Source organism: Sabethes cyaneus, chromosome 1 (genome assembly GCF_943734655.1).
Source record: "Sabethes cyaneus chromosome 1, idSabCyanKW18_F2, whole genome shotgun sequence".
NCBI classification, from domain to species: domain Eukaryota; kingdom Metazoa; phylum Arthropoda; class Insecta; order Diptera; family Culicidae; genus Sabethes; species Sabethes cyaneus.
This window is the reverse complement of record NC_071353.1, coordinates 150,492,617-150,520,371: the sequence shown is the minus strand read 5'-3', so window position 1 is coordinate 150,520,371 and position 27,755 is coordinate 150,492,617. Positions and strand designations below refer to the sequence as shown.

Sequence of the window (27,755 nt, the reverse complement as noted above, 5' to 3'; positions counted from 1 at the left end):
CTACTCGACATTCAGCCCTGCCTTCGTCCGAACGAGCTCTGCATAATTCTCCTCGCACGAAAGCACGCTCCGCGGAGTTCCGCAATTTTACCTGTCCACCAGTAAGCCGGTGACCTGCCATACCTAGGTCGACCTTTCCTAGGAATGGTAGCGTCACATGCTCGCGACAGTACCTCAACCAAATGATCAGCGTTCGGATCGGGCATACCACGATCACCGCACTCTCTTCGGATTGCTTCCACAAATAATTCGGGATCGAAGTATGATGTCTTCCATCCACGGGTGGTTGGAGTGTCGGCTCTACTCGCCGCCTCGTTATCTGACCGACACCATAGTGGACCGCCTGATGGCCACTGTGAGCGTAGCCATTGTCTACCCTCCGGTCTCCTATCAGACCAGGACTGCCGAATGTCACGTCGATGATAGACTCTGCACCATTCCTACTGAAAGTACTTGTGGTGCCGACGTTGGTCAGGTCTACGTTGAGCTTTGCCAGAGCTTCAAGCAGAATCCGACCCCTATGGTTCGTGCGACTTCTCCACTCTACCGCCCAAGCGGTAAAGTCGCCCGCCACAACCAACGGCCTTAGACCAGTCAGCACAACTGATACTCGGTCTACCATCCGCGTAAACTGCTCGATCGACCAATCGACCGACTCGATAGAACACTCCACCTACTTTGGCAACCGCAAATCCCTCGTCTGCAGTTGACACAACCTCTTGAACCGGGAACCTGCTTGTCGTCCATATAGCCGCCGTCCCGGACCTATCCAACACCCAGTTACCGTTGGCCGGTACATATCAGGCACTTGGGTGGCGCAGTACAGTCCCTCGCTATATGGCCCGTACCGCCACATCTCCTATACAAGTGGCTTCGGTCTGGTCCCTTACAGCTCCAGGACCTGTGCCCTCTCTCAGAGCACCGGAAGCAGGCCTCCGGCTGCTGGAACACGCTCAGTGGGCATACGGACCATCCCACCTTCAGCTTAACCACTTTCAGGGCTGCATTTCCGTCTTCCAGTGGAAGTCTTATAGTTGCTACCTGGGTTCCCGCCGGTCCCTTACGCAGACGGAGTGCATCGGTAGTCACCACCACTTTACATTGCTCGTTGAGAGCTCGTGCTAGTTCGCCCGCTTGGGTGATCTCGTCCAGGTTTTTAAGCTGGAGAGTCATCTCGGGCGTTAGTGCGCGGATCTGCACCCTATCGCCAAGGACCTTTTCTGCCAGCACTTTGTAAGCAGAACCCTTTCCAGTGGCATTCTTTTTGAGTTCAAGGATCATGTTGCCTGTGCGAGAGCGCCAAGACCCTTCAACTGATCATGCCCTCTCATGGCCTTTAAAACTTCCGAATATTTCGGCCCCTCAGTTTTGAGGATAAGGGCATCGCCTCTTTTTCCTGGCCACTTTTGGTGGAGCTCGATCCTCCTCTTTCTTCCTGGCCTTCTTCTTTTTGACCAACTCCCATTGGTTGTCGGACGCTAACAGCGTCTTGTTACCCTCAGTGGGTTCTTCGGTTGGCTTACGACCCTCTGCTATCAGGCGCTTCTACGGACCCGTGGGGGTTTCTTCCCCCGGGGACTGCCATGCGCGTTTGGCGGATGCCTTGTCGTTAGACTGCTCCGTAGTCGCGAGTGCCACGGAATGGTCAGCCATTGACGGGCAGGCATCCGTTTGTGCAGACCTTGATACAAGCGTCTTCTCTTTCTCTGCCACTTTTACTCGCGCTTCGAGTTCGCTGTGCTCCTTCGTCGCAGCACGCTTGGTGCTCCGAAGCATGAGCAGACTTTGTTTCAGGTCCTTTGCTAAGGTACTGCGACCTGCCACGAACTCGATAATGGCATCGAGTTGATGAGACGCCGCTACCACTCTTGGTAGCATGTCTCTCTTGCCTGCCACTGCTTTTATTAGCGACGGGCCCTTCATTGCTGCGTCCGGCGTAGATGCAGTTGGAGCGACAGGTGTACCGTTTCCTTTTCCGCTTACGCTGGCGCTACTACTGGTATCCATCGGCGGAGACCTCTGGATACCACTTCTTGCGAACGGATTATCTAATCCGTCCGCGCTCACTGAAGTTCATGTTTTATTTTGATTGTTCATATAGAATCCCACGAGTTGAGGGGAAAGAAGAGTCCGCCGCATCAGAGCCCCTCATGATGCGGTAAGGGCTGATTACTGTTGAGGGCGCTCTGGTACTCCACAGGCTCCGTTTGAGGCTGAGTACTTATGAAACCCCCCCACCATTCATCCCTCGGCACGGGTCGCATGACACCTTGGATTAGGGGTTTATCCATTCTTGTATTTTACTTGTAGCCATGGATAACAGCTATTAAAACCATCCTCCTTTGGGGGCTTGGATCCTCTGCTCAGGTTCTCAGTATTTTCAGGTTCATCGAACATGCTTCTACCGAGATCCTTGCAGGCGGAGAGTTTACACTCAGCCTTCGCATGAGTGCCTCCTTCTCTGTCCGCATACGACCCTAGTTTCCACCGGTTGTTCGATTTCCACTAAGGAACGTATCCCGGATGGTACCACGAGGAGGTAGAGATAGAAGTTGCTAAATAAGAGGCTGCGGAACTTCGTGGTAGCTCTGGAGCGCATTATTCAACCATTAACCATCCAAAAAACCTGTTTTAATCCACCTTGTGGTGAAAGGAACCTTTGTTATACGGTCTTACTTGCTATTTGAGATAGAAATCGACACGTCTTCGGAACATAATTCATCTATTGGTTAACGATGCATGGTGTGTTGGTTTACATAAAATTTTTGGAAATTGAATAAGTTCACGAAATTTGAATAAAATAGGAGCACTTATAAATTTTGATAGATTCTTTTTTCAAGAAATTGCTGAGTAAGTTGTTCGTAATATGAGTAAGTGCAAGTAAAAGTAAGTTGTAAAAGGAAATAATATTCTTTAACATAAACATTGCGTAGTAAAGGTCTTTTAAATGCCATATTGTTATAAAGTTACAAATCATGGTTTAACTAACGTATATTCTCATTACTCATTACTCATTACTCATTAATACTGTCACAGCCACAATAAAGGATTCCTGGAAATAATTTAAATTATTTCTTAACATAGAAATATTTCAAATTATTTTCTTGTCAGTATTGACATTTGTAAAATATCCCAGATATATCACAAAAATCAAATCGGCCAGGCCAACTGTGAGATATTGCCGCAAAGACGATTCTGTGAAATGAATCTTGTGTGAATAATTTATTCATACATAAATACATTTCTGAATCAACAGGGGAGGAAGAAACGGGGACGTCTTGTACCAACCGTTTCTGTTCAATTGTTATTATTTAGTTTTAATGCTCGTTGGGAGTATTTAACTAGTAAAGATTAAATAATACTCCGGACCCTCGGGGATGAACCTATGGCATTTCGACCATAAGCCAGGCTGCAATAGGCCAAGGTTATAGCGCCTTATTTCGCTCTCTGAAAATAGATAGGACACTCCAGCTACCGTAGTGTTAGAATAGAACAAGATATAAAAATAGCAAAATAATTGTTCAATAAACCAGCGTAAACGAAAAAATAATAAGAGCGCATTCATACTAAAGCTTAATTAATAAATTATGCATATAACTTATCATTAATATGCCGACATAATAATTTAATAATTGTTCAAAATTGATACAAAACCAAATTAGCGAAAGAAAAAAATAAAATAAATTAATTTAACACCAATTTTCAATAAGTCAGATTAAAGAATTGTAAAATCCACTATTCTACGTTTAGCATAGAGAAAATCATAGCTAAGATAAATAGTTAAAATACGAAACGATCTCACCGGCATGCATTTGCAAAATGTTCTCTTGCCCGTTCCATCAGCACAGTGAGGTTTGTGAATTTGCTGCCATCCTCCTATCAGGTTGGAAGGAACATGAGTTATATATCAGGGAAGAATCTTCGACTCCGTGGTTGTCGGAGTTCAACATTCGTAATTTTCGCTTTAATCCGTCAATTATTACTAACAATCTGGTTAATTGAACAATTTTTTCGGAAAACCGCACGAAAAAAATGCAAGCGAAAACTTATCACACGCGCTGCTTTCGAAACGTGACGATTTCCGCAACATTGTAAACTCTTTAGCAACTCCTTCAAGATCCAAACAAAGTTCCGCGTCCGAACCTCGCGTCCAAAAGGCAAGCCGATCACTTACTCACTCAAAACTTATCCATTTAACACTAATCACATTGCGGTGCATGGTTAAATAAGTATTTATTTAAAAAATTCCGGAGTGAAAAATTCTTGACGCGAAAAATTATATTTCGACCATTCGCGGTCACAGTTTGCTGCGATCTCCATGGTTTAACTAACGTATATTCTTCAATAAACTTGTTATGAGCAAAATGTTAGAATTATTCAATGCATTAATACTTTAATTTGTTAGGAAAATAGATCAGCATAAGCCGACATCACAGAAACGAAGCAAGCAGCATGTGAAGTCCGCAATTGATCTCAACTGGAACTTTTTCTCGTTTCTTCATATGGAAAAATGGGTCTGTATGCAGCGGAATTATCAGCAAATGTAAAAGATTTAAAATATATCCGTCTGTTGGTAGTCAAGTAATTCGAGGTCAAAATTGGGGTATTTTTTATAATCAAAGTTCTACAGTTCCTAAACAAGCAAACATAGAGCTATACTATATTCAGCAAAGTTGTGTATTTCTACTATTTGTACAACTTTGTAATACATGAACCAGTCATACAACAATTACAAAAAGAGCTAAAGTAGAAACACTGATTTTACAAATTCATTTACAATAAATAAAAATTTTCCATCTTCGCTGAAGAGATAGAAGATTGCTGTCTTCAGCAAAATTTCTTGTAATAAAATGCTCTAAAACTTTGCAGAACACATCAATGCGTAATATTGAAACTGAAGACAAATAATTTTTTTATTTCACTTTTAGGGGGATTAATCAAAATTTAAATTCTACCAGACGATAGAGCTTTCAATTTCAAGAAACTCTTCCAAAGGTTCGATAAACCTAAGACCAAGTTTTACCAGGTAAAACTATAGTGCGCACGTTTTTTTTGGTTTTGGGCTATTTTGCGCGCGAGTAACTGTGTTATAAAAGTTGGCGCGAGTGTTCGAGGGTTAATATCTTTTGACCGGTAAAATCAATTCTTATGAAATTTTGCATATATATTCGTAGTGTGAAAACCTTTCGTTTGATACTAAAATAATTGAAACTTGATACATTATCTTAGTCAAAATTATTATAAATTATTGTTAATTTTGATGTGTTGTACACGATTGTCCATAACTTTCAAATTAAACGTCCAATCAATAAACAAATCAATAGTGATCTATTAGGCTATATTGCCTCTCAAATGAGACTAATAGCACAAAAATCGGTTTAGCCATCTCTGAGAAACAGGCGATAATTATTACCTTGTCAAAACAGGTTTTTGAAGGTTAACTTTTAAGCTACTTGTCTGTTCTCAATAAAACTTTTTGACAATTTTTATATTATAGCAAGAGCTTTCATTTGGTACTAAGATCATTGAAATCGGTTGTCTAGTTCCGGAGAAAATCGTGTCTGGTAGTTTTCACATTTTTACTCATAACTTTTAAACAAAAAGTCGGACCATGAAACAACACAATAGTGATGCACTAGGCAATAGTACCTGAAATCGAACGAATCCGTTCAGCCATCTGCGAGAAACAGGCGATAGAAAATGAAGCACACACACACACATACATACATACACACACACACAGACATTGCTCAATTCGTCGAACCTTATCGATTGGTATATGTGACTCGGCCCTTCGGGCCTCAGATCAACTTTGTGTTTTTCGACCAATTTTTAAACCTTTGTTATAGTATAACAAAGGTAAAAATTGAATTGAAAATTTGCATGTAGAGGTTTTTGGGGCCAGGAAAGGTTTTAGTGATGGTTAGAGACCCCTCCCCCCACTAAGAGGGGGGGCTCCCATACAAATGAAACACAAATTTCTGCATAACTCGAGAACTAATCAAGCAAATAGAACAAAATTTGGCATGTGGGTGTTTTTGGTGACAAGAATTTATTCTATGGTAAATTGGGACCCCTCCCCTATTTAGAAGGGAAATTCTGACTCCTCTCCCCTTTAAGATGGGGGGGGGCTTCCATACAAAATGAAATACAGTAGACTCTCTGAAAAGTTAATTGTTCAAAAAAGTTAAGCGAATATAAGCTCTCATGCAACGCTCTAAAAAGTTAATTTTTGCCTTAACTTTTCTGAGAGTTTGAATTTATTGGTTGTCCAAGTGTTCGTCCACACACGTGTGTTTACCTTTTATCTTTATTTCTCATTTTTCGGTTTATTGTCGCCTTTCCACAGTTTCAAACAGAGTCGCCTCATAGCTGGGATTAAATTAAATTAAATTATTGTCGCAACAATAGTTCAATACGAGCACATAGTTACTTCAGGATTATTGATAACATACTGGAAAAACGCAAACTCAGATTGAATTTTAAATGCAAAAGAAGGAACAGCAAGGAACTAAAAATAAGCGTGAACATTATTAAAACGTAGTCGCAGACTACACGAAAAAACAAAAGTAAACTAGTGTAACTAGTGTGACAATAGACTTACTGAACTAAGTATTATTTCATAAAGATCTTGCTACATATTTCTTTCCATTACAACTTCCAAATACATAAAAATGTTTATCCTATATCCCGGAATGCATTTTTCGCCTTTGTATTTATCATTTTGAATGATTTTTAGGACTACTCGGAAAAGTTAATAGTTCGGAAAAGTTAATCGACTCATTCCCCAATCGATTAACTTTTCCGAGAGTCCACTGTATAAATTTCCTCATAACTCGAGAACTAATCAAGCAAATGGAACCAAATTTGGCATGTGAAAGTTATCGAGGGCAAGAATATTTTCTATGTTGAATTAGGACCCCTCCCCACTTTAAGAGCGGGGGCTCCCAAACAAATGAAAATCAAATTTGCTTATAACTTGAGAACTGATCAAGCAAATGGAACCAAATTTGGCATGTGGGAGATTTTTGAGTCTTGAATTTATTTTATGATAGTTAGAGACCTCTCACCCCTGTGGTAGGGGGATATGGACTCTCATACAAATAAAACAGAAATTTTTGCGAAACTCAAAAACTAATCGAACTCGAGAAATTCGAGACTCTTCCATAAAACATTAGTCAATAACGAGACCACAAAAACTATCTATAGTAACACTAGATCATTCAGGACGAGACTCGAGAAGCCGCCCGCTGAGGGGCTTGCAAAACTCGAGATTGTTACAAAGATCATCCAAGATTCATGATTTATGTACAACACAGGTTAATTTGTGGCAATACGAAGTTTGTTGGGTCAGCTAGTATATATATAGAGTAGATGATCCATTAGTTGCGCCACTAAGCACAATATACCTTCATTTTGCTTGTTTATTGAGGTATATGCTTCAATTAATGCTTGTGGGATATAAATTTATCAAATACAAGGTATTTGTCACAAGGCAAGACAATTGCGTTCGTTGTACGAGAAGCTTTATAAAGAAAAAATGAGTTTTCCGATACAATTATATTGTACCAACAGTTGCGCTAATGTTTCCTTAATTAAGTTTGATGTTCCTTTAATTGTGTTATTCCATATACATTGCTAGGTTGCTAAGTGAAAAAACATCTAATCTCTAATCTAATCTCACACTAACGCAGCCAATTCTTGAAGGCATCCTGGAAAATGACGATTACTTGAATCAATCATTTTTCTTGTCAACGGCCAGGTCAACTACGCAGCATGTACCGCAGAGAGAATTCCAAGGAATCAAGTGGAACCAGAAAAAATACCTAATTCCAATAAACTCCTTGAAATCAAGGGGAAGGAAGGAAGCGTGGACCTCCCGTACCAAACGCTTCCCATATACATAGATAATGATTTATTTACAGTCGTAGGGAGTATCTTTGCTGATAAAGGTTAAGTGATACTCCGGACCCTCAGGGATGAACTAATGGCATTTAGACCAGAAGCCAGGCTGCAATTGGCCAAGGCTATAGCGCCTTATTTCGCTCTCTGAAAATAGATTAGTTTGCCAAAAATATTAGTTTAAATCATATAATACTTGAAAATAAAGTCGTGTGGTTTAATGGTTGCCTAAAACTACATTTGTAAGGTTAGGAACTGAAAACCGCACGACCCCGCACCTCCTAGCTTGGCTACTCAATTATACAAATTGAAGTATTTCCAGGTATGGCCACGTGGAGGCGCTAGGTAGGGGCTTGGGATGGCTAGAGCTATATTGGGCGCTTTTTCCTAGTTGCCTTCCCCATTTCATACCCCTAGGTTGCTAAGTGAAAAAACATCGTAGCAAAACTATAGATGAGCGCCTATAGTTGTGCGCTCCAACTGCGCGTTAGATTTTGGAAAATTGGCATTTTAGCAAATAATGCTTTAATATTAAATGGTGTAGTCTAACTATTGTTGTTACAGTTGAAAACCGTAATAATCGACGTGCGACATTCGGTTTTATTCTTGTTTTGTGTGTCGCAACTATGTCGCACGTGGTGCGCTGTGTTCGCACATTGATGCGCTATACAGCGCACCACCTGCGACGTAGTTGCGACACACGGAACAAGAATAAAACCGAATGTCGCACGTCGATTATTAAGGTTTTCAACTGCAACAGCAATACCAATACTTCTAAAAACCTGTTTTATATAATGAATGTAATTGTTTTATCTAAAATGCTACGGTGACGAAAATATGCATTAATAATGAATAGTAGCGCAACTATTGGTACTACCACAACTACTGGATCAACTACCCTAGTAGAATTAAATTGGAAGTTTTATTCTTTTTTGATTTTAGGCGCATTAGTTTTGAGCGGGAAAACTTGATTTTAGGTTTATGGAACCTTTGGTAGAGTTTCTTAAAATTAAAAGTTCTATCGTCCAGCGGAATTCAAATTTTGATTAATCGCCCTAAAAGTGCAATAAAAAATTTATTTTTCTTCAGTTTCAATATAACGCATTGATGTGTTCTGCAAAACTTTATAGCATATTATTACAAGAAATGTTGCTGAAGACAGTAACCTTCTATCTCTTTAGCAAAGATAGAAAAATCCTATTTCTCATATATGAAAAATCGTCCAAATCAGTTTTTTTATTTTAGCTGTTTTTGTAGTTGCCGTATGACTTTTCCTGTTTTACAAAGTTGTACAAATAGTAAAAATACACAACATTACTGAATATAGTAGGTATACCTCTATCTTTGCTTGTTTAGGAACTGTAGAACTTTTAATATGTATAAAAATACACTCCATGTCAACGTTTGCTATAATCATCAAAAGAAAAGTTTCATCTTTCTGGCACTAGTTAACTCATATTGAGCCAATTTCAAACTTTAAAATATTTTTTGCTAACCATTCTACGATTCAACGCTGAACAAGATTTAGCACTTATCAGAAACACGCATTCTGAAATGTAACCGATAAAATTACCCCCCGATTACCGCATACAAAAACCCGCATCTAATCTTATCATCAAACCAGATTTAATACAGTGTTGCGCATGAATTGTGACAAAATTATCTGAATTACCTTATCCACGAGGTCCCCCGGCAGTGAAGCAGCAAAAAAAACACTAGACGTGCGCCAACTTTTTTCCTGCCTCTTCTTCCTCAAATATCTTACACAACGCAGCGCAACGGTATCGCACGACCGTGACGCTTTTTTTTATTTTCACACACAGAAAAAAACACAAAACTTCTTCATACAAACAGCACCGTTTTATTTACACACCTACATCACATGCTCAGCTAACGACAAATTTTCACCATCACTAAGCACAGAATAGAACGCATGAAACAAAAGAACAGCCGACCGACTGCCAGTGGACCTACTTCCACTTCTCAAGGCACTCTTCGATTCGTATTCGAATTCGAACCAAGTTCCTTGAAAGGGCTCGTCGACTCTGCACGGCGTCGGCCGGCAGTCGGCTCCGGTGAACTAAATTTCCAATAGGAAATGCGCGGCCCCAACCTTGTAGGATTTGCGCACGATTAATTTCACACCACCTTTTCTTCCGACTAAACGGCACTTTGCTAACCTCCCCCCGCAAGCACCAAACAAATTGAGAGAGCCAAAACAAAAACCGATTTTGGATGACTCAAATCATCCTAATGCTAATCAAAAAAACTCGAAACGAACCGAACCGAAACCGCCACAACACAGCAGCACGTCGCGCCGCGCCGCACCACGAAATCAGGTGAGTGACCCCGTTGTTATTCCGTTCCGTCGCTGCGCACCGGTTGAGCTAGGTTACGCCGCGTCTTTCCTTCCGAATCAACCGAAAAGCGAAAACTGAATGTTAACGTCCAATTAATTAATCGCAATTAATCATGATGCTCAAGTTCAACCAAATTTATCGTACTTTATCACTTTTAACAAGCACCACACCGACGACGACGCGGATGAATTCTCGGACGATACTGAACGTGACCGACTGACTGACTGACTGACTGAAAGCGAAGCGACCAGCGCAGCAATCCACCGAAGCAACAGCGGAAGCTACCGGTTAAGTCGCTTTAGCGAGAACGAGACAGAGAGATGGTGTTCTTCAGCATGGAAGATAACTGTTAATTTTTTTTATCACTGAAGAAGAGCTTATCTCTGCGCTGCGGTCGGTTGCAGTGGAAGCACGAAAGCTCCCGAACGAAGCAAAAGCCCGAACCGAAGTTTTCTATAGTGTGTCTGGTGTGTCTAATAAGAACGCAGAAGGTTGCGCTTGCGCTTTGCTAACGTGAACTATTTGCTTGCTGAGTGTGTGTGCGCGGGTGTTTGCTGGGTAGAATCAGTGTTGGCAGACCTCGGGATTTTCCCGAAGTTCTAGTATTGCAAATTGCATCAAAAACGCGAAATGCAAAAATCTTGCAAACAGTTTACAAGTAAAATGCTAGCAGCGAGCTGTCAAATATTTATGTCAACTTATTGCAAGTGTCAATTCCAATAAAATGACATGAATAATTGACGGCTCACTGCTGGAATTTTGCTTGCAAAATGTTTGCAAGTTTCTTGCATTTCGCGTTTTTGATGCAATTTGCAATAATATGAAACTATTTATAGGACACTAGCTGACCCGACAAACTTCGTATTGCCACAAATTAACCTGTGTTGTACATAAATCATGAATCTCGGATGATCTTTGTCACTATCTCGAGTTTTGCAAGCCCCCCAGTGGGCGGCGCTTCCGACGGCGGGTCACCGGCAACACTCGCGACCGGCTCGTCCTGAATGATCTAGTGTTACTATAGATAGTTTTTGTGGTCTTGTTATTGATTAATGTTTTATGGAAGAGTCTCGAATTTCTCGAGTTGGATTAGTTTTTGAGTTTCGCCAAAATTTCTGTTTTATTTGTATGAGAGTCCATATCCGCCTACCACAGGGGTGAGAGGTCTCTAACTATCATAAAATAAATTCAAGACTCAAAAATCTCCTACATGCTAAATTTGGTTCCATTTGCTTGATTAGTACTCAAATTATAAGGAAATTTGTATTTCATTTGTATGGAAGCCCACCCTCTTAAAAGGGAAAGGGGTCGTAATACACCACAGAAAAAAAATTCTGCCATCTAAAACTCTCACATGCCAAATTTGGTTCCATTTACTTGATTAGTTCTAAAGTTATGAGCAAATTTGTATTTCGTTTGAATGGGAGCCCCCCCCCCCCTCCTAAAAAGGTAAGAAGTCCTAATTCATCATGGGAAAAATGGTTGCCTCCAAAAACACCCACATGCCAAATGTTGTTCTATTTGCTTGATTAGTTCTCGAGTTAGGAGGAAATTTGTATTTCATTTGTACAGGAGCCCTCCCTCTTAGAGTGGGGAGGGGTCCTAATTCACCGTAGAAAATTTTCTTGCCCTCGAAAACCTTCACATGCCAAAGTTGGTTCCATTTGCTTGATTAGTTCTCGAGTTATGGGGAAATTTGTATTTCATTTGTATTGGAGCCCCCCCTCCTAATGTGGGAAGAGGTCCTAATTCATCACAGAAAAAATTCTTGCCTCCAAAAACACCTACATGCCAAATTTGGTTCCATTTGCTTGATTAGTTCTCGAGTTATGAGGAAATTTGTATCTCGTTTGTACAGGACCCCCCCTCCTAAAGTGGGGAGGGGTCCCAATTCATCATTGAAAAAAAAATTGTCTCCAAAAACACACACATGCCAAATTTGGTTCAATTCGCTTGATTAGTTCTCGAGTTATGAGGAAATTTGTATGGAAGTCCCCCCTCTTAAAGGGGAGAGGAGTTATAATTCCCGTTATAAAGAGGGGAGGGGTCTCAATTCACCATAGAATAAATTCTTGTCACCAAAAAAAACACCCACATGCCAAATGTTGTTCTATTTGCTTGATTAGTTCTCAAGTTAGGAGGAAATTTGTATTTCATTTGTACAGGAGCCCCCCCTCTTAGAGTGGGGAGGGGTCCTAATTCACCGTAGAAAATTTTCTTGCCCTCGAAAACCTTCACATGCCAAAGTTGGTTCCATTTGCTTGATTAGTTCTCGAGTTATGAGGAAATTTGTATGGCAGCCCCCCCTCTTAAAGGAGAGAGGAGTTACAATTCCTCTTATAAAGAGGGAGGGGTCTCAATTTACCATAGAATAAATTCTTGTCACCGAAAACACCCACATGCCAAATTTGGTTCTATTTGCTTGATTAGTTCTCGAGTTATGAGGAAATTTGTATTTCATTTGTATAGGAGCCCCCCCTCCTAAAGTGGGGAGAGGTTCTTATTCATCATAGAAAACATTCTTGCCTCCAAAAACACCTACATGCCAAATTTGGTTCCATTTGCTGGATTAGCTCTCGAGTTATAAGGAAATTTGTATTTCGTTTGTATAGGAGCCGCCCCCCCCCCTCTTAAAGTGGAGAGGGGTCCCAATTCATCATAGAAAAAAATTTTGTCTTCAAAAACACACACATGCCAAATTTGGTTCCATTTGCTTGATTAGTTCTCGAGTTATGAGGAAATTGGTATTTCATTTGTACAGGAGCCCCCCCTCTTAAAGTGAGGAGGGGTCCTAATTCAACATAGAAAATTTTCTTGCCCTCGAAAACCTTCACATGCCAAATTTGGTTCCATTTGCTTGATTAGTTCTCGAGTTATGAGGAAATTGGTATGGAAACCCCCCCTCTTAAAGGAGAGAGGAGTTATAATTCCCCTTATAAAGAGGGGAGGGGTCTCAAATTACCCTAGAATAAGTTCTTGTCACCGAAAACACCCACATGCCAAATTTGGTTCTATTTGCTTAATTAGTTCTCGAATTATGCAGAAATTTGTGTTTCATTTGTATGGGAGCCCCCCCTCTTAGTTGGGGGAGAGGTCTCTAACCATCACTAAAACCTTTCCTGGCCCTAAAAACCTCTACATGCAAATTTTCACGCCGATTGGTTCAGTAGTTTTTGATTCTATAAGGAACACAAAACAGACAGACAGACAGACAGACAGACAGACAGACAGACAGACAGAAATCCTTCTTTATAGGTATAGATTGAATTAAACATGAAATTTGACTAGGTAATTTGGGCTTGTAGTTTTACTTTAAATCGGACATGGACAAGACATTAGATATGAAGTTTTACTTTAAACTAGAATTGACACTTTTAGTCTCATTCTCTCACACGTTGGACATCTCTTCTGTTCAGTTTTTTTTCTATTTCCACTCCCTTTCTCCTCTACTGTGCCGTTTTCTTGGTTTTTGCTTCCATTTTTCCTCTTGTTTGCCTTGTTCTTTCTTTCTGTCCCAAATTTTCCGTTTCATTGTTCCATTTTTCTTAGTTTTCTGTCCCAATTTGCCTTATTTTCAGTCCTATTTACCTCATATTTTTCACAGGATGTTTGTTATTTTCTTTCCCGTGTCCGTCTTTCCCCTTCCCTTTTCTCTTTTTTCCGCTTACAGCTTTCTAGCTCTTTTTTCTTCTTGGTGCCCCGTTTTTTCGTCTTTCCTGTTACATTCATTCTGTTTTTAGCTCCGATTTTCTCCTTCCATCACCGGTTTTACTTTTTCATATCCCGTTTCCCATTTTTTTCTTACTTTTTCCTGGGTTTCTTTTCTTTTTTTATCTCCGTTTTCTCCTTTTAAAATTTGTTTGACGTTTTTTCACGCCTTTTTCCTGTTTTACTCGCTACTGGTTTTTCCCTCTTGCTTTTTTCTTTTTCCTATTTTTTTATCTTATTTTATTTTATTTTATTTTATTACCGTCAACAGGTAAAATATCACCCCAATGACAGAAATAACTAAGCACTAGGGAAATAACTAGGGCACCCCTCAAGCAGTAAGTGGTATAAACTAAATCTTGATGTCGCTACCATCGCTGCTATGTAACTCCAGCACAAAGAAATATTGGTAAAGGTACATGGATATTTTTTGATGCGTTTGGCAAACTATTTCTAGAGGGCGCTACCGACAGATTTTACACACAAAAAATCGATTACTTCCTTCGAGCCTATTAATCTGTTCTCTGTGATTATACTTGTTTGTTTCTCGAGACACATTAAAGTCAAATACATGGTAACATTGATTGAATAGACGAGACATACTGCGCACTGGTTCATGTAGACCATAATTCGTCCGATTCGTAGATTGCGGCGTCGTATATTGATATCCAGCATGCTGAGGAGTATTGAACAATCAACGTTACCACCTTGCAGGAGATCGCCAATAAAGCATACTTTTGCCACATTGCGTCTTTCCTCTAGTAATTCCAGGCCGATCAGCATGCAACGGTTTTTATAGCTGGGTAAGTTTCGTGGATCCGTCCATCTGAGATGACGTAAAGCGAAGCGGATGAACTTTCGCTGAATAGCTTCGATGCGTTGAATTTCGTTCTGGTAATAAGGAGACCAAACGGGAGGCGCGTATTCCAGTACAGGTCGCACAATTGAACAATAGAGCGAAACGAAATAAAAAGCCCAGCTGTGAAGAAGCTTTTGCCACCACGTATGAAATGTGATCCTTGAAAGTTAATTTTGCATCGATTAAAACTCCCAAATCCTTAACTGTGGATTCACGCAGTAAACGTACGCCTGCCAAGGCATAGTCATACTGGAATAGTGAATGTTTTCGTCCAAATGAGATTACCGAGCACTTAGACACATTCAGCGACAATCGGTTAATTTGACACCATTTAGCGAAGTTTTCCAACTGCTCCTGCAGAAAACACATATCCAGTGGTTGCTTTATCGTATGGTATAGCTTTAGATCGTCAGCGTATGAGAGTTTCGCGCATTTCAAAATGGAATTAACGTCGTTCATATACAGCAGGAATAAAAACGGTCCTAGGTGGCTGCCTTGTGGAACACCAGAACAAACAGGAAATGGCGAAGAAATGTGATCACCAATTTTCACAGACATGCTACGACCACATAGGTAAGATTGAAGCCAGAGTAGCAAATGTTCGTTCATGCCAAAACGATCAAATTTGGCAATTACAATTTGATGATTCATTTTATCAAATGCTGCAGATAAGTCTGTGTATATCGCGTCTACTTGATGACCATCCTCAATTTGGCGTGTTACAAACGAAGTGAAGGAAGTCAAGTTGGTTGTTGTAGATCGTTTAGGCATAAATCCGTGCTGATCCGACGAGATGTAGTGGGCAAGCTCCTAGAGAACAATCAACTCAAACAGTTTAGAAGTGGCACTTAATGCAGCTATACCCCGGTAGTTCGAGACTACTCGTTTACAACCTTTTTTAAAGACATGAAAAACATATAACTGTTTTCAGCAGTTTGGAAAAATGCCTGTAGCCAAAAAGAGGTTGAATACCGCAGCAAGCGGTGCCGCCAGCGTCTCCATACAGCGTTTCAGAATTATTGACGGGATACCGTCAGGGCCATATCCCGTGGATGATTTTAGTCTTTTTCCAGCTGACGTAACCATGTCAATGGAGATAAAAAAACTGCGACAAAGGTACGACAAAGGCTCTTTACGAGTGGTACCGGAGCTTCTGTAACCGTACAGCCTACGCACAGCTCGTCACTAACGAAGCACAGATCAAGGGTCCGCTGATTCTCGTTTTCAATCCCATTCATCTGTTTAAGTCCAGCGGTGCTTTATGTATCAAGCAGTTTTCACGGGGCTATGCCTATGGACGATCGGGAATAGAGAACCGTGGGAATTACGCTGCCAAGAGATCGCGCTTAAGTTAAAATCATCCAAAATAACAATTTTATCTCTAGGCTTTAATTGCGACACAACCCAATTGATAGCTTCAAGATGGTTGCCCATCAAGTTTTCGTCGTTGACTCAAGCGGGAGAGATGTAAACTACGCAGAGATAGAGTATTCCGTCAACAGTGGTAATCGCGACCCATAATTGTTCAACTGCCGAACTGTTGGGAGGATTAACTGCGCAGGACTTGAATCCTGAGCGAACAGCTAACAAAACGCCACCTCCAGTACTTTACAACTATTTGAACGCGACCGATCCTGTCGGTAAACGGAATAGGAATCGTTAAACAGCTGGCTTGTCGTCGTATTTTGATTCAACCAGGTTTCGGTGAGGGCATATACGTCATAACAGCAATCACTGAAGGCTAACTGGTACTCAGCGAGAGAGCTGTTCATTCCTCCAACGTTTTGATAGTATACCAGGACATTCGTGGTGGCAGATGCAGCAATACTTGTTACGGTTGATGTCCTGGGAATTGAGGATGCATCAGAGCGATGGATACCGTTACTGATAGGATACTTGCCATGGAAGGCGGCTTGGAAAACCCCTTCACCAGCACTAGACTCAGGGCAGGGCCGGGACGACTTGGGTGGCAGGAACGAGTCGATTGCGATTGTAATTCGGTGTCTACGGCGGGCTCGACTGAGCTAGGTGGATCAGGGGTTTCCATATCGCGTTGTCGTAGGCGTCCCGGACCGGGTGATAAGCTGAAGTCAAAGTTTCGTTCAGTAAGTACCGCTAACGGATCATGCAAGTGCGTAGTACTGGAAACACGGTACGGGTCAGTGGACGCAAGGGTATTTACGGTGGGGGGGGGGGGGGTCGGAGGCATCCATGATACCAACAACAGAGCGTCCCAGTGTCATGCTATTTGATGAAATAAGCGGTCGTCTGAAGATGGCAGTAGCGTCGGATTGACAAAAGTCGGCTGGGAACTTGGTGCAGTTTAATATCGTCGGTGTGACGGAAACTATGGTCCGTCTACTGCAGGAGTCTGCGGTAGATCTGCAGTCGAAGGGAGTCCTCAAGGGACTGGAGTTAGCGCCATTGGAGTGACAGATGATGAACCAGCACCGGAGTCATCGTAGGGTCCAACTAGTGGAGTAGCGGAAGGAGCGGGGGCGATAGGGGGCAGCCATACCGCTGAATTCGCTCGAGCATCATTAAATTCCCTGAATACAATTCCCTGTGGCCAAGTATCAGGGTTCAAGGCCGCATTTTTGTACGCCAGAGAAATGCCTACTTTGAAGGAAATGAAGTTGAGCGATTGAAGGTCGGCCCCTTTTTTCACCAGTGAAACAACACGGATTGGATCCTGGTTTTGTAGGCCATCTCGAACAAGTCGCTCGACGACCTCGGATGTTACGGTGGGGTGGAAACGTGAGAGATACACCCAGAATAACTTGGGTGGGGAGCTGACCACAAGCTTTTCGGGGTTCTCAACGAGTCTGGTACCGGTAGTCGGTTTATTCGGAGTTTCCAAGTCATCGCGACGACGTTTAGCTGGTATTCGCATCGGGGTTGCCGCATTGACCTTATCGGCGAGTTTGGCTACCTCATTGTTGTTCCGCACGATTTCGTCTTTCAGCTCCGAGATTCCGTTCATTTGCCCTTCTACGGCGGACGATATCACGTTTCCCAAGGACGAAACGGTGCTTTTAAAACGTGCGAGTTTCATCATCCTGACGCACTCGTCACACATCCAGAACAAATTGTTATTTGACCGGACGAATTTCATAAAATTAGCATTCAAACCAGCGCACTTAATGTGACAAACTTGGTCACAAAACCCCATGCATTTCAAGAGGTCCTCCTCCTTTTTTATCATTTTTACACATCGACCGCAAGCGGTACAGTCGGTCATTTTAAAGGTAAAATTAAATCTCGCGTTAAGTGAACACCGATAAGTATGCTCTTAGTAACTCTGGCCGTGCGCGAGTATCAAGGGGTTTCCAACAGCAATGATTACTACGCACCTTCGAAAAAAGTTACTTTTGATTACTTTACTGATTACCTCTGATTACCAGTAATCAATCTCTTGTGATTACTATAAATTAATCATGATTACCAATGATTACTTAAGATTATCATTGATTACTCTACTGATTACCATTGATTACCTAATTAATTCGTAAATGATTACAAAAGTAATTTCTGATTACTACGCACTTATACGCCTTACTGGAAACCCCTAGGCGAGTATCGATATAGCGAATAACGATCTAACGGTGGGGTATCGCCCAATACTGCTATACAGAATGTAAACAGACAAATCGAACAAAACTATGTAGCAGCAGATCACAGAAAATCACTTCAATTAGATTCCAACAGCGTTGTTACGACTATGAAATGCCGAATAAAGCTTTAATTTACACTTTGCACAAACTATAAATACTAGAACTAGCGATAAACGTGTATAAAATTGCGAAAATTTTGCGGAAAATCCGACACAACCGCCGTTCAATACAATATATTGTACAATACGTGGTTTCTTCTTTCTTTGTTCCTTCGTTTTTCTTTCCTACCTCGTTTATCGCCCTTTCCCCAAGTTCAGGCTTCTCCTGCACTCAGTGAACTTATTTTGCTTTTTAACTGCAACACCTCAGCCAAGCAAAATTCGAAAATATTATGTAAGGGGCATTTATAGAGTAAATTATTATCCATAAGATTGCTGAACTAAGTATTGCTCTATCTTTAGTATTTACGGCGCACCTTGGTGCGCTTTGTTTTCTCGATTATTAAGAACAGGGCTACTTAGGGAACATTCATTTATTTCTCAATACATTTGGGAGAGGCCCGACATTCGTCACGTAGTTTGTAAATGGTCCCTCAGTTGTACCGTTGTTGATTAATCGAAAAAAACAAACCGTGTAAAAACAGACTTGAGTGTACATCTATTATATTTCTATTATATGCCACTAGCTGACCCGACAAACTTCGTATTGCCACAAATTAACCTGTGTTGTACATAAATCATGAATCTCGGATGATCTTTATCACAATCTCGAGTTTTGCAAGCCCCCCAGTGGGCGGCGCCTCCGACGGCGGGTCACCGGCAACACTCGCGACCGTCTCGTCCTGAATGATCTAGTGTTACTATAGATAGTTTTTGTGGTCTTGTATTGACTAATGTTTTATGGAAGAGTCTCGAATTTCTCGAGTTCGATTAGTTTTTGAGTTTCGCAAAAATTTCTGTTTTATTTGTATGAGAGTCCATATCCCCCTACCACAGGGGTGAGAGGTCTCTAACTATCGTAAAATAAATTCAAGACTCCAAAATCTCCCACATGCCAAATTTGGTTCCATTTGCTTGATTAGTTCTCAAGTTATAAGGAAATTTGAATTTCATTTGTATGGGAGCTCCCCTCTTAAAAGGGGAAGGGGTCGTAATTCACCATAGAAAAAATTTCTGCCATTTAAAACTCCCACATGCCAAATTTGGTTCCATTTGATTGATTAGTTCTCGAGATAAGAGGAAATTTGCATTTCATTTGTATGGAAGCCCACCCTCTTAAAGGGGAGATGGGCCATAACTCGCTTTCTAAAGAAGAGAGGGGTCTCAATTCACCATAGAAAAAAATCTTGCGTCCAAAACCACTTACATGTCAAATCTGGTTCCATTTGCTTGATTAGTTCTCGAGTTATGAGGAAATTTGTATTTCGTTTGTATAGGAGCCCCCCCTCTTAAAGTGGGGAGGGGTTCTAATTCACCATAGAAAATATTCATGCCCTAGAAAAATTTCACATGCCAAATTTGATCCCATTTGCTTGATTAATTCTCGAGTTATGAGGAAATTTGCATTTCATTTGTATAGGAGCCCCCCTTCCTAAAGTGGGGAGGGGTCCTTATTCACCATAGAAAATATTTTTGCCCTCGAAAACTTTCACATGCCAAATTTTGTTCCATTTGCTTGATTAGTTCTTCAGTTATGAGGAAATTTGTATTTCATGTGTATAGGATCCCCCCCTCCTAAAACGGGGAGGGGTCCCAATTCATCATAGAAAAAATGTTTGTTTCCAAAAACACCCACATGCTAAATGTGGTTCCATTTGCTTAATTACTTCTCGAGTTATGAGGAAAATTGTGTTTCTTTGGTACAGGAGCCCCCCCTCTTAAAGTGGGGAGGGGTCCCAATTTACTATAGAAAATATTCTTGCCCTCTAAAACCTTCACATGCCAAATTTGGTTCCATTTGCTTGATTAGTTCTCGAGTTATGAGGAAATTTGTATGGAAGCCCCCCCTTTTAAAGAGGAGAGGAGTTATAATTCCCCTTATAAAGAGGGGAGGGGTCTCAATTTACCATAGAATAAATTCTTGTCACCGAAAGCACCCACATGCCAAATTTTGTTCTATTTGCTTGATTAGTTGTCGAGTTATACAGAAATTTGTGTTTCATTTGTATGGGAGCCCCCCCTCTTAGTGGGGGGAGGGGTTTCTAACCATCACTAAAACCTTTCCTGGCCCCAAAAAACCTCTACATGCATATTTTCATGCCGATTGGTTCAGTAGTTTTCGATTCTATAAGGAACATACGGACAGACAGACAGACAGACAGACAGACAGACAGACAGACAGACAGACAGAAATCCTTCTTTATAGGTGTAGATTAGAGCTGTTTTACCCAACAAACATTTTCGTTGGATAATAGTCTATCAAACGCTTATTTCCTGAACATTAGCTGTATAACGGTTGAATAAACCACTCTTCAAATAAAACGTTTGTAGGATACTTGTTTCCTCTATTGGTTTCTTTCATTTCTGTCTCGCAATTCTTATTTTCCTTTTTTTGGTTCTATTGTTTCCCTTTTTTCTCTTCTCTTAGCCTGTTTTTCCTCCGTCTTCTGTTTTTCTTTTCCGGTTTATTCCCTTTTATTTTTTCCTCTTCTTTGTGCCCGTTTTTCTGTCATTTGTTCTGTTTTTGGCTCCGATTTTTCCCTTCCATCTCCGGTTTACTTTTTCCTTATTTTTTGTCGCATTTTCCGGTTTTTTGTCCTCGTTTTCTTCTTTTCGTATTCCGTTTTTTACCCTTTTCTCGAGTTCATATTTTCATCTCTTTCGCTTTTCGACCAATCTTTTATCATTTACTATTTTTACTAACACCAACGCCGTTACTGGATGAACGCGATAGAAGGAGAGGAAAATGTGAGAGAAAAAGAAGAAAACCTACACGAAAAAAAAGAAAAAATGGGACACAAAAAGAATAGCGATAGAAGGAAACGGAAAAAAGGTAAAACCAGTCAAAACAGTGGAGACCGGACAGATAAATAGAGAAGAATGGAAAAGAAAAGAAAATAAATGAGACGAAAGGATAAAAACGATGCAAAAAAGTGGAGAAGCAGAAAAGGAGAAGAGGGTAGGAAAAGGAAATTAAGAACCAAACGTAGCAAATTGCTCCGCTTTTGGCTGGAAATGAAAGTCAAATGGGATGAAACTCCCCAAGAAACATTTATGCGCTGAATAAACATTTTAGCAGCCACAATTATTCAGCCATAGCTGAATATCCAACGAATAAAATTTATATAAACAACTGTACAATACTTATTCAGCAGAAATTGGAGAACTTATACAACCTATTTTATTCGAGGCGGAAAAACACTTGTTAAGCAGCTATATCGCCTGTGTACGCATTGTTTCCAGCTTTGCGCAAATTGTTTATCTAAAAAAGGCGAAAAGCCTCTATTAAGCTACATTACAGCTTCAAAGCAGCTATTAGCAAGCCCGAAGCTTGACTTAGATGTTTAAGAGCTGAAAAAAGGTTTTTATTTCTAATTCTAAACCATAGTTCAGCCACAGGGTAAATAAATTCAGCTAAAAAACGTTTGATCAGCCAGGAATTGTTACTTGGGCAGCTGCTTTCAAAGCTGCAATGGAGCTTAAGAGAGGCTTTTGCGTGTTTTTAAATAACCAATTTGCGTAATTCTGTCAATTCGATTTTTAGAACGAGAAATAGTTTTGCAATGCTTTTTCAGTCGCTTAACGTCTCAACGTCTTATCAAGCTTTGTGCAGCCAAAAAATAATCTATTTTTAAATTTAAAAAAGAATAGAACGCGTCATATTTATTTTGCTTTGGCGTCGTATGCTAGGTTTTAAATTTTAAATAACTTGAATTAGTATATGCAAGCTAATTAAAATTGCATGTCGTCATCTTTCGGGAATTGAACCGCCATCCTCTGATCCATAAGCACTCATCGTATGATCCGCCCCATTTGCATCTGCAGAACAGACAGTGAAAATATCTTTACACTTGAAGCAGCCGATAATGTCGATAACTGACATATATTTTTGCTGCCAGTCGAATTGCGAAACTCTTTGATCTGACAGTATGTGTGCTGTGAACCGAATGAAAGCTTAGTATTAGTTTGTAAAGCCACTTTAACACCCTTAAGAAGCTTTAAAGTAGTTTGTAAGCTGTGAGCCTAATGAAAGCGTCTACTGGTGACTTTACTTTAACACCTTTAAGCAACCGTAACGGTTATATGTTTATAGCTGTTTAGAAGCGGATTGTTTGCAGAAAAATCCGCTATTAAGCTTGTTTATCAGCTTTGGAGGAAAGCTGGTTTGGAAAAACTTAAAGTAGCTTAAACATCGCTTGGTCAAACACCACTTTAGTGCTTACTTTATGCAGCTTGGATCGCCTTAAGCCAACTCGTAAACAGCAATTGATCTTGCTGTTCCCGAAAGATGCATGCATTTTTAATTAGCTTGCATATACGAGTTCAAGTTATTCGAAATTTAAAATATAGCTGCTTATGACACCAAAGCAAAATAAATATGACGCGTTTCATTTTTGAAATTTAAAAAAAATTTTTTTGGCTGCATAAAGGTTGATGAGAAGTTGATTAAGCGACTGAAAGAGCATTGCAAAACTATCTCTCGGTTTGAAAATAGAATTGACAGCATTGCGCAAATTGGTTATTTAAAAACACGCAAAAGCCTCTCTTAAGCTCCATTGCAGCTTTGAAAGCAGCTACCCAAGTAACAATTTCAGGCTGATCAAACGCTTTTATAGGTGAGTTTATTCAACCTGTGGCTGAACTGTGATTTAGTTTTAGAAATAAAAACCCTTTTTCAGCTCTTAAACATGCAAATTTGGGGATTTCATCAAGCTTCGGGTTTGCTAATAGCTGCTTTCGAAGCTGCAATGGAGCTTAATAGAGGTTTTTGTGCGTTTTTAAATAACCAATTTACGCAAAGCTGGAAGCAAGGTGCACAGAGGTTATATAAAGGGCGATATAACTGCTTAACAAGTGTTTTTTCTACCTCAAGCGAAATAGGTTGTATAAGTTCTCCAATTTCGGCTGAATAAGTATTGTCGAATTGTTTACATAAATTTTATTCGATGCATATTCAGCTAAAGCAAAATTATTGAGAATATTGACGGGTTGTGGAGAGGTTGAAGATGCGCCTAATCTGCTTGTGACACTATTATGTGAAGCAGCTGATTTACAGCGCAGTCCTTGGCTGCTTAATCACTTATAGAATACAAAGGTCTTTGCTTAAATTTATTCAGCGTCTACCACCTGTATTCAGAGGTAAATCAGCTGTGACCAAATCAGTAGCATTTTAATTCAGCTTCGGTGTTTGTTGGGTCAGAACGGAACGCAACAGAAAACTAGAAAAAGCAAAAAACGAGAGCAGAAGAAAGGAAAAACGGGTTCGAAAATGGGAGCAAAGAGATAAAAAACGGAGCAGAAAAGAGAAAAAGCACAAGCAAAATTATCCTAACGGGATATAAAGAAAAATTTTGAGAAATATTGAGATGGGAAAATGGGAGAGAAAAAAAAGAAAAACAGGAAAAACGGACCAAAGAAAAAAGTATGACTGGAGCGGAAAGACGAAAAACGGAAGATGAACAAAGAAACTCGAAGAGCAAAAGTAAAAACAGAATAAACGTAAAGAAGCGGAAAACGAAAAAGAAAATGTCGAAAAAATGAGTAATAAACAAGAGAAAAGCACTGAACTAAAAATTAGACAACATGGTACAAGAAATGAAGCAAAATTGAATGGTTGAACAACGAAATTGGAGGCAAAACAGAACGTAACAAGAGGAAAAATTGGAAATCTGGAAAGGAAACTGAAGAAAAAAAGAGAAAAAGCGAAAATAGGAAGAAAAACGGAAGAGAGAAAAAAACGATTAAGCAAACGAAGAACACGAGAAAGAAAATGAGGACAAACAGGACCCTTTTCATGTCCGTATTTTTCGACTTGTTTTTAAGCCACGCGTTTTTTTTTGTTTTTCGGTCCCCACTTTTGTCTTTCTTCGCTTTTTAACTTCTCCACGTTTCGTGTTTCTTTTTCGTATTATCGCTTTTACCGTTTTTCAATTTTCTCTTCCCATTTATCTTTTTCTATTCCGTTTTAGTCTCTTTGGTGTACCGTCTTTCCATCTTTTCTGTCAATTTTTTTGGCTCCCTCTTTATCTTCTCTCTCCGATTTTTTCCCTTGACTCTCCCGTTTTTTGTCTACTTCTCTTCCCTTTTACCTTTTTCTTTAGTTCATTTTTCTGGTTTTTCTTGTTGTCTTTGTCTGTCCCGGGTTTCATGGGTTTTATCCCAGCTTTCTCCTTTTATATCCCGTTTGACCTCTTTCTCCCGATTTACTCTTTTCATTTCTTCTCTTTGATTGTCTCGGTTTTTCCTCGTCCGTTGCTTCTTTTCTCTTCTTTTCCTGCCCCATTTTTTGCCCTTTTCCTGAGTTCCTATTTTCCTCTGTTCCGTTTTTTTGTCTCGTTTCCCTGGCCAAGGCCAGATGATTTTGTTCATTTTCCATCTCATGGCGACATTACCCTTTTTCCTTTTTTGGTCCATATTTTTCTTTCGCTTTTTAACTTTTCTTCCGGTTTCCGTTCCGTTTTTCCGTTTTATCTCTTTTGTCTTCCATTTTCGTTTATTTTCTCTCCATGGTTTCTTTTTCTGCCTTGTTTTTCCTCTTTGTCTGTTCTCCCGTTTTTTCTCCTTTACTGTAAAGTTTATCTTCATTTTCTTTCTAGTTTCTTCATAGTTTTTTCTCTACGTTCAATTTTCTTCTTTTCATTTCCGTTCCGTTCATAATTTTTTATCGAGAGTGTATTGTCGTTTTTGCCCCGTTTGCGTTTTCTTGTCTACTTTCTTCTCCTTTGATGTTCGGTGTTTTATTACATTCTGTCACGTTTTTTCTTTCGCTTTTCTTTGTTCCGGTTCCACTTTTTTACATTTTCTCCCGTTTTTTCTTTGTTTCTGTATTATTTTCTTGACATGTTACCCCTGCTCTGGTTTCCGTGTTTTTTGCTTGTTTTTAAGCCATGACCAGGTGTTTTTTCTAGTCAATTTGTTTCCAGTTTCGACTGTTTTCTTTTTTTCGGTCCCGGTTTTCATCTGTCCTTCGCCTTTTAACTCAAATTTTGTTCCGTTTTTCGTTTTCATCTGTTCTTTCCTGTTTTCTGTCCGCCTTTGCTGTCACGTCCTGTTTTTCTTTTCCGTTTTGTACCCTTTGTCTTCCGTTCTTATTTATTTTTTCTCCATTTATTTTTCTTTTTCTGTAACTTCTCTTAGCCTCTTTTTTGCCTCGTTTAAGTTTATTCCTTTCTTGTTGTCTCCTTTTTCCTTCCATTCTGTCGCGTGTGTTTTCGGTTTTCTTTTTTCATTTTCTTTTATTCTCTCTCTGCCACGTTTTTCCTTTGTTTCTATCTCATTTGTCCAGTTTTCGAGATACAGTTTTCCTTCATGCTCTTTTCCGTTTTGTCTGCTTCTGTTCTTTTTTGCTTCTTTTTCTGGAGAACAGCAGAAGACGGTCCATCTAGGTAGCAAAAAATCGAAAAATGCGAGCGTCCCGAAATAATGAAAGATTTTGAATGCTAATAGCTCTGCCAATTATGAATGGATTTTCGTTGATTAGATACCGATCGACTCATAATAGATGTAGCAATTATGTGATTTCTATTATACCTTTCTTTTTCAATTACTAATTAGAGAAAATTAACGAAAAGTTTCAAGGTCAAACATCCCCATACATTTTTTTCGTGAGCGCCTTGCTTCACAGGCAGGCACGACAGTTAAATACACCATCTGTTTACTGTGATTTCGATTACTTTATTTTTAGAAAAAGAGCAACAAAAACCCTTCATTCCAACAGATCGAAGATTCTTTACAACGTTCATACTTATACTAATTTGATATCTGTGCTAGGGAAGTATGCCATAAAAAGTGATAAAGTCCTCTCGTCCTAACAACATATCTGATCCGAAAATTGGCAATTCACGCACTTAAACCATTTAACACAAAAGCATAAGAAGTCCAATGCGAAACGGAATCAAAAGAAAAAGTTATTAACGTGTTATAAATACGGTTAATAATAGTTACTTGGTCTAAAAAGCTCTAATTTGCGCTTTCGTTGTAGACCAGCCTCAATATCCTCTTGACTGGGTCTCGGAGTCGGTCCGAGCAGTCCCATCATTGGGTCATCCTTCTGCTGTCTGTTCGCGTCGGAACTTGTCCTAGCATCCGACACTCGTCCAATCCACTGCTTCCACTCGTCCACCGCCGTCCGGATAGCCGGCGCTTCAGCTTTCGCTTCAAGAGGTACCGGAATGCCGTCATCGTCGTCCAGAAAGCCATAGTAATAAGCATCGACATTCTGCAACAATTCGGCTCGCGCCTTTTTCGACGGAGGTGGTGGCGCTTCCTGCTCGAACAATTCCCTCACTCCGGGCAAATGCTTGGCCGCTCCAAAGTACATATAGCCACGATTTCCTGACACTTCACGCCCTTCAGCCTCAAACATTTTTGGACCGTACCGGCGATAGTGCGGACCTCCCAAGTCGGCAATTCGGTTTTCCCAGTGACGCTTTTCCCGCAGTAGCCTGTTGATCTCATCGTTCAGGTCTCGAATCCGGAATTCGCCCAAACCGGCGTTCTGAATTTGCGCTACTTTTTTGCTGATCTCCTGAATGATTTGCAGTCGCCACTTTTCGCACTGCCCCAGATCTGCGCATTCGGATCCCAACTGTCGCAGGGGACGTTCATTTCGGCCAGTTTCTGCTTCCTGTTGGGCCATAACAATTGGTGTCGGTTTTAAGGTGCCTTAAGGTGGAACTTGTTCAAAATCTTCCTAATACATGCGAGCACAAATGCTGACTAGTTTCAAACTAAAATGTCGATGGGGAAATATTAAACGGAGGTAATTTGGTGATTTGTAGGTAAACTAAGGGGAAATAGGTAATTTGGTTTAGGCACCAACTTTTCAAAAGGACATAACTGCAAAAATTAAAATTAAAAAAATTTAAAAATTAATTAATGCAGAAAAAGCAAAACAGTCTTCAGCAAAAATATTCTTCTTTTATGTGCAAAGTGTTGTCTAGAACATCACATTGAGCTGCCTGTTGAAATAAACATGTTACAAGAAGAAATGGGATTTGAGGGGTCGTTTATAAACAAAGGTCTATTGCTGAAAATGGGTAAAAGGTAGAAGTTTCATCTCTTCAGAAAAAATACTTGAAATTGGTTTATCTTTAATATTTTGAAACCAAAAAGGTGAAAAAAAGTTTACTCAAAAAGTTATTGCTTAAATTAT

At 40.2% G+C, this 27,755-nt stretch overlaps 2 protein-coding genes across 2 annotated transcripts in view; both read right to left on the bottom strand.

The window, feature by feature from the left end:
* The window catches only part of LOC128732968 (protein MAK16 homolog A), an 80,739-nt gene that overhangs the window by 6,095 nt on the left and 46,889 nt on the right, over nucleotides 1-27,755 (bottom strand). The gene's annotated exons all lie outside the window — the stretch shown is intronic.
* LOC128746444 (pre-mRNA-splicing factor ISY1 homolog) lies at nucleotides 26,532-27,239 on the bottom strand. The gene has a single exon (XM_053843492.1). The coding sequence runs from the start codon at nucleotides 27,237-27,239 to the stop codon at nucleotides 26,532-26,534; it is 708 nt and encodes a 235-aa protein (XP_053699467.1).

What these genes read in the sequence shown, in the direction of transcription:
- LOC128746444 (XM_053843492.1), bottom strand. Translation starts at nt 27,239, where the DNA reads ATGGCCCAACAGGAAGCAGAAACTGGCCGAAATGAACGTCCCCTGCGA.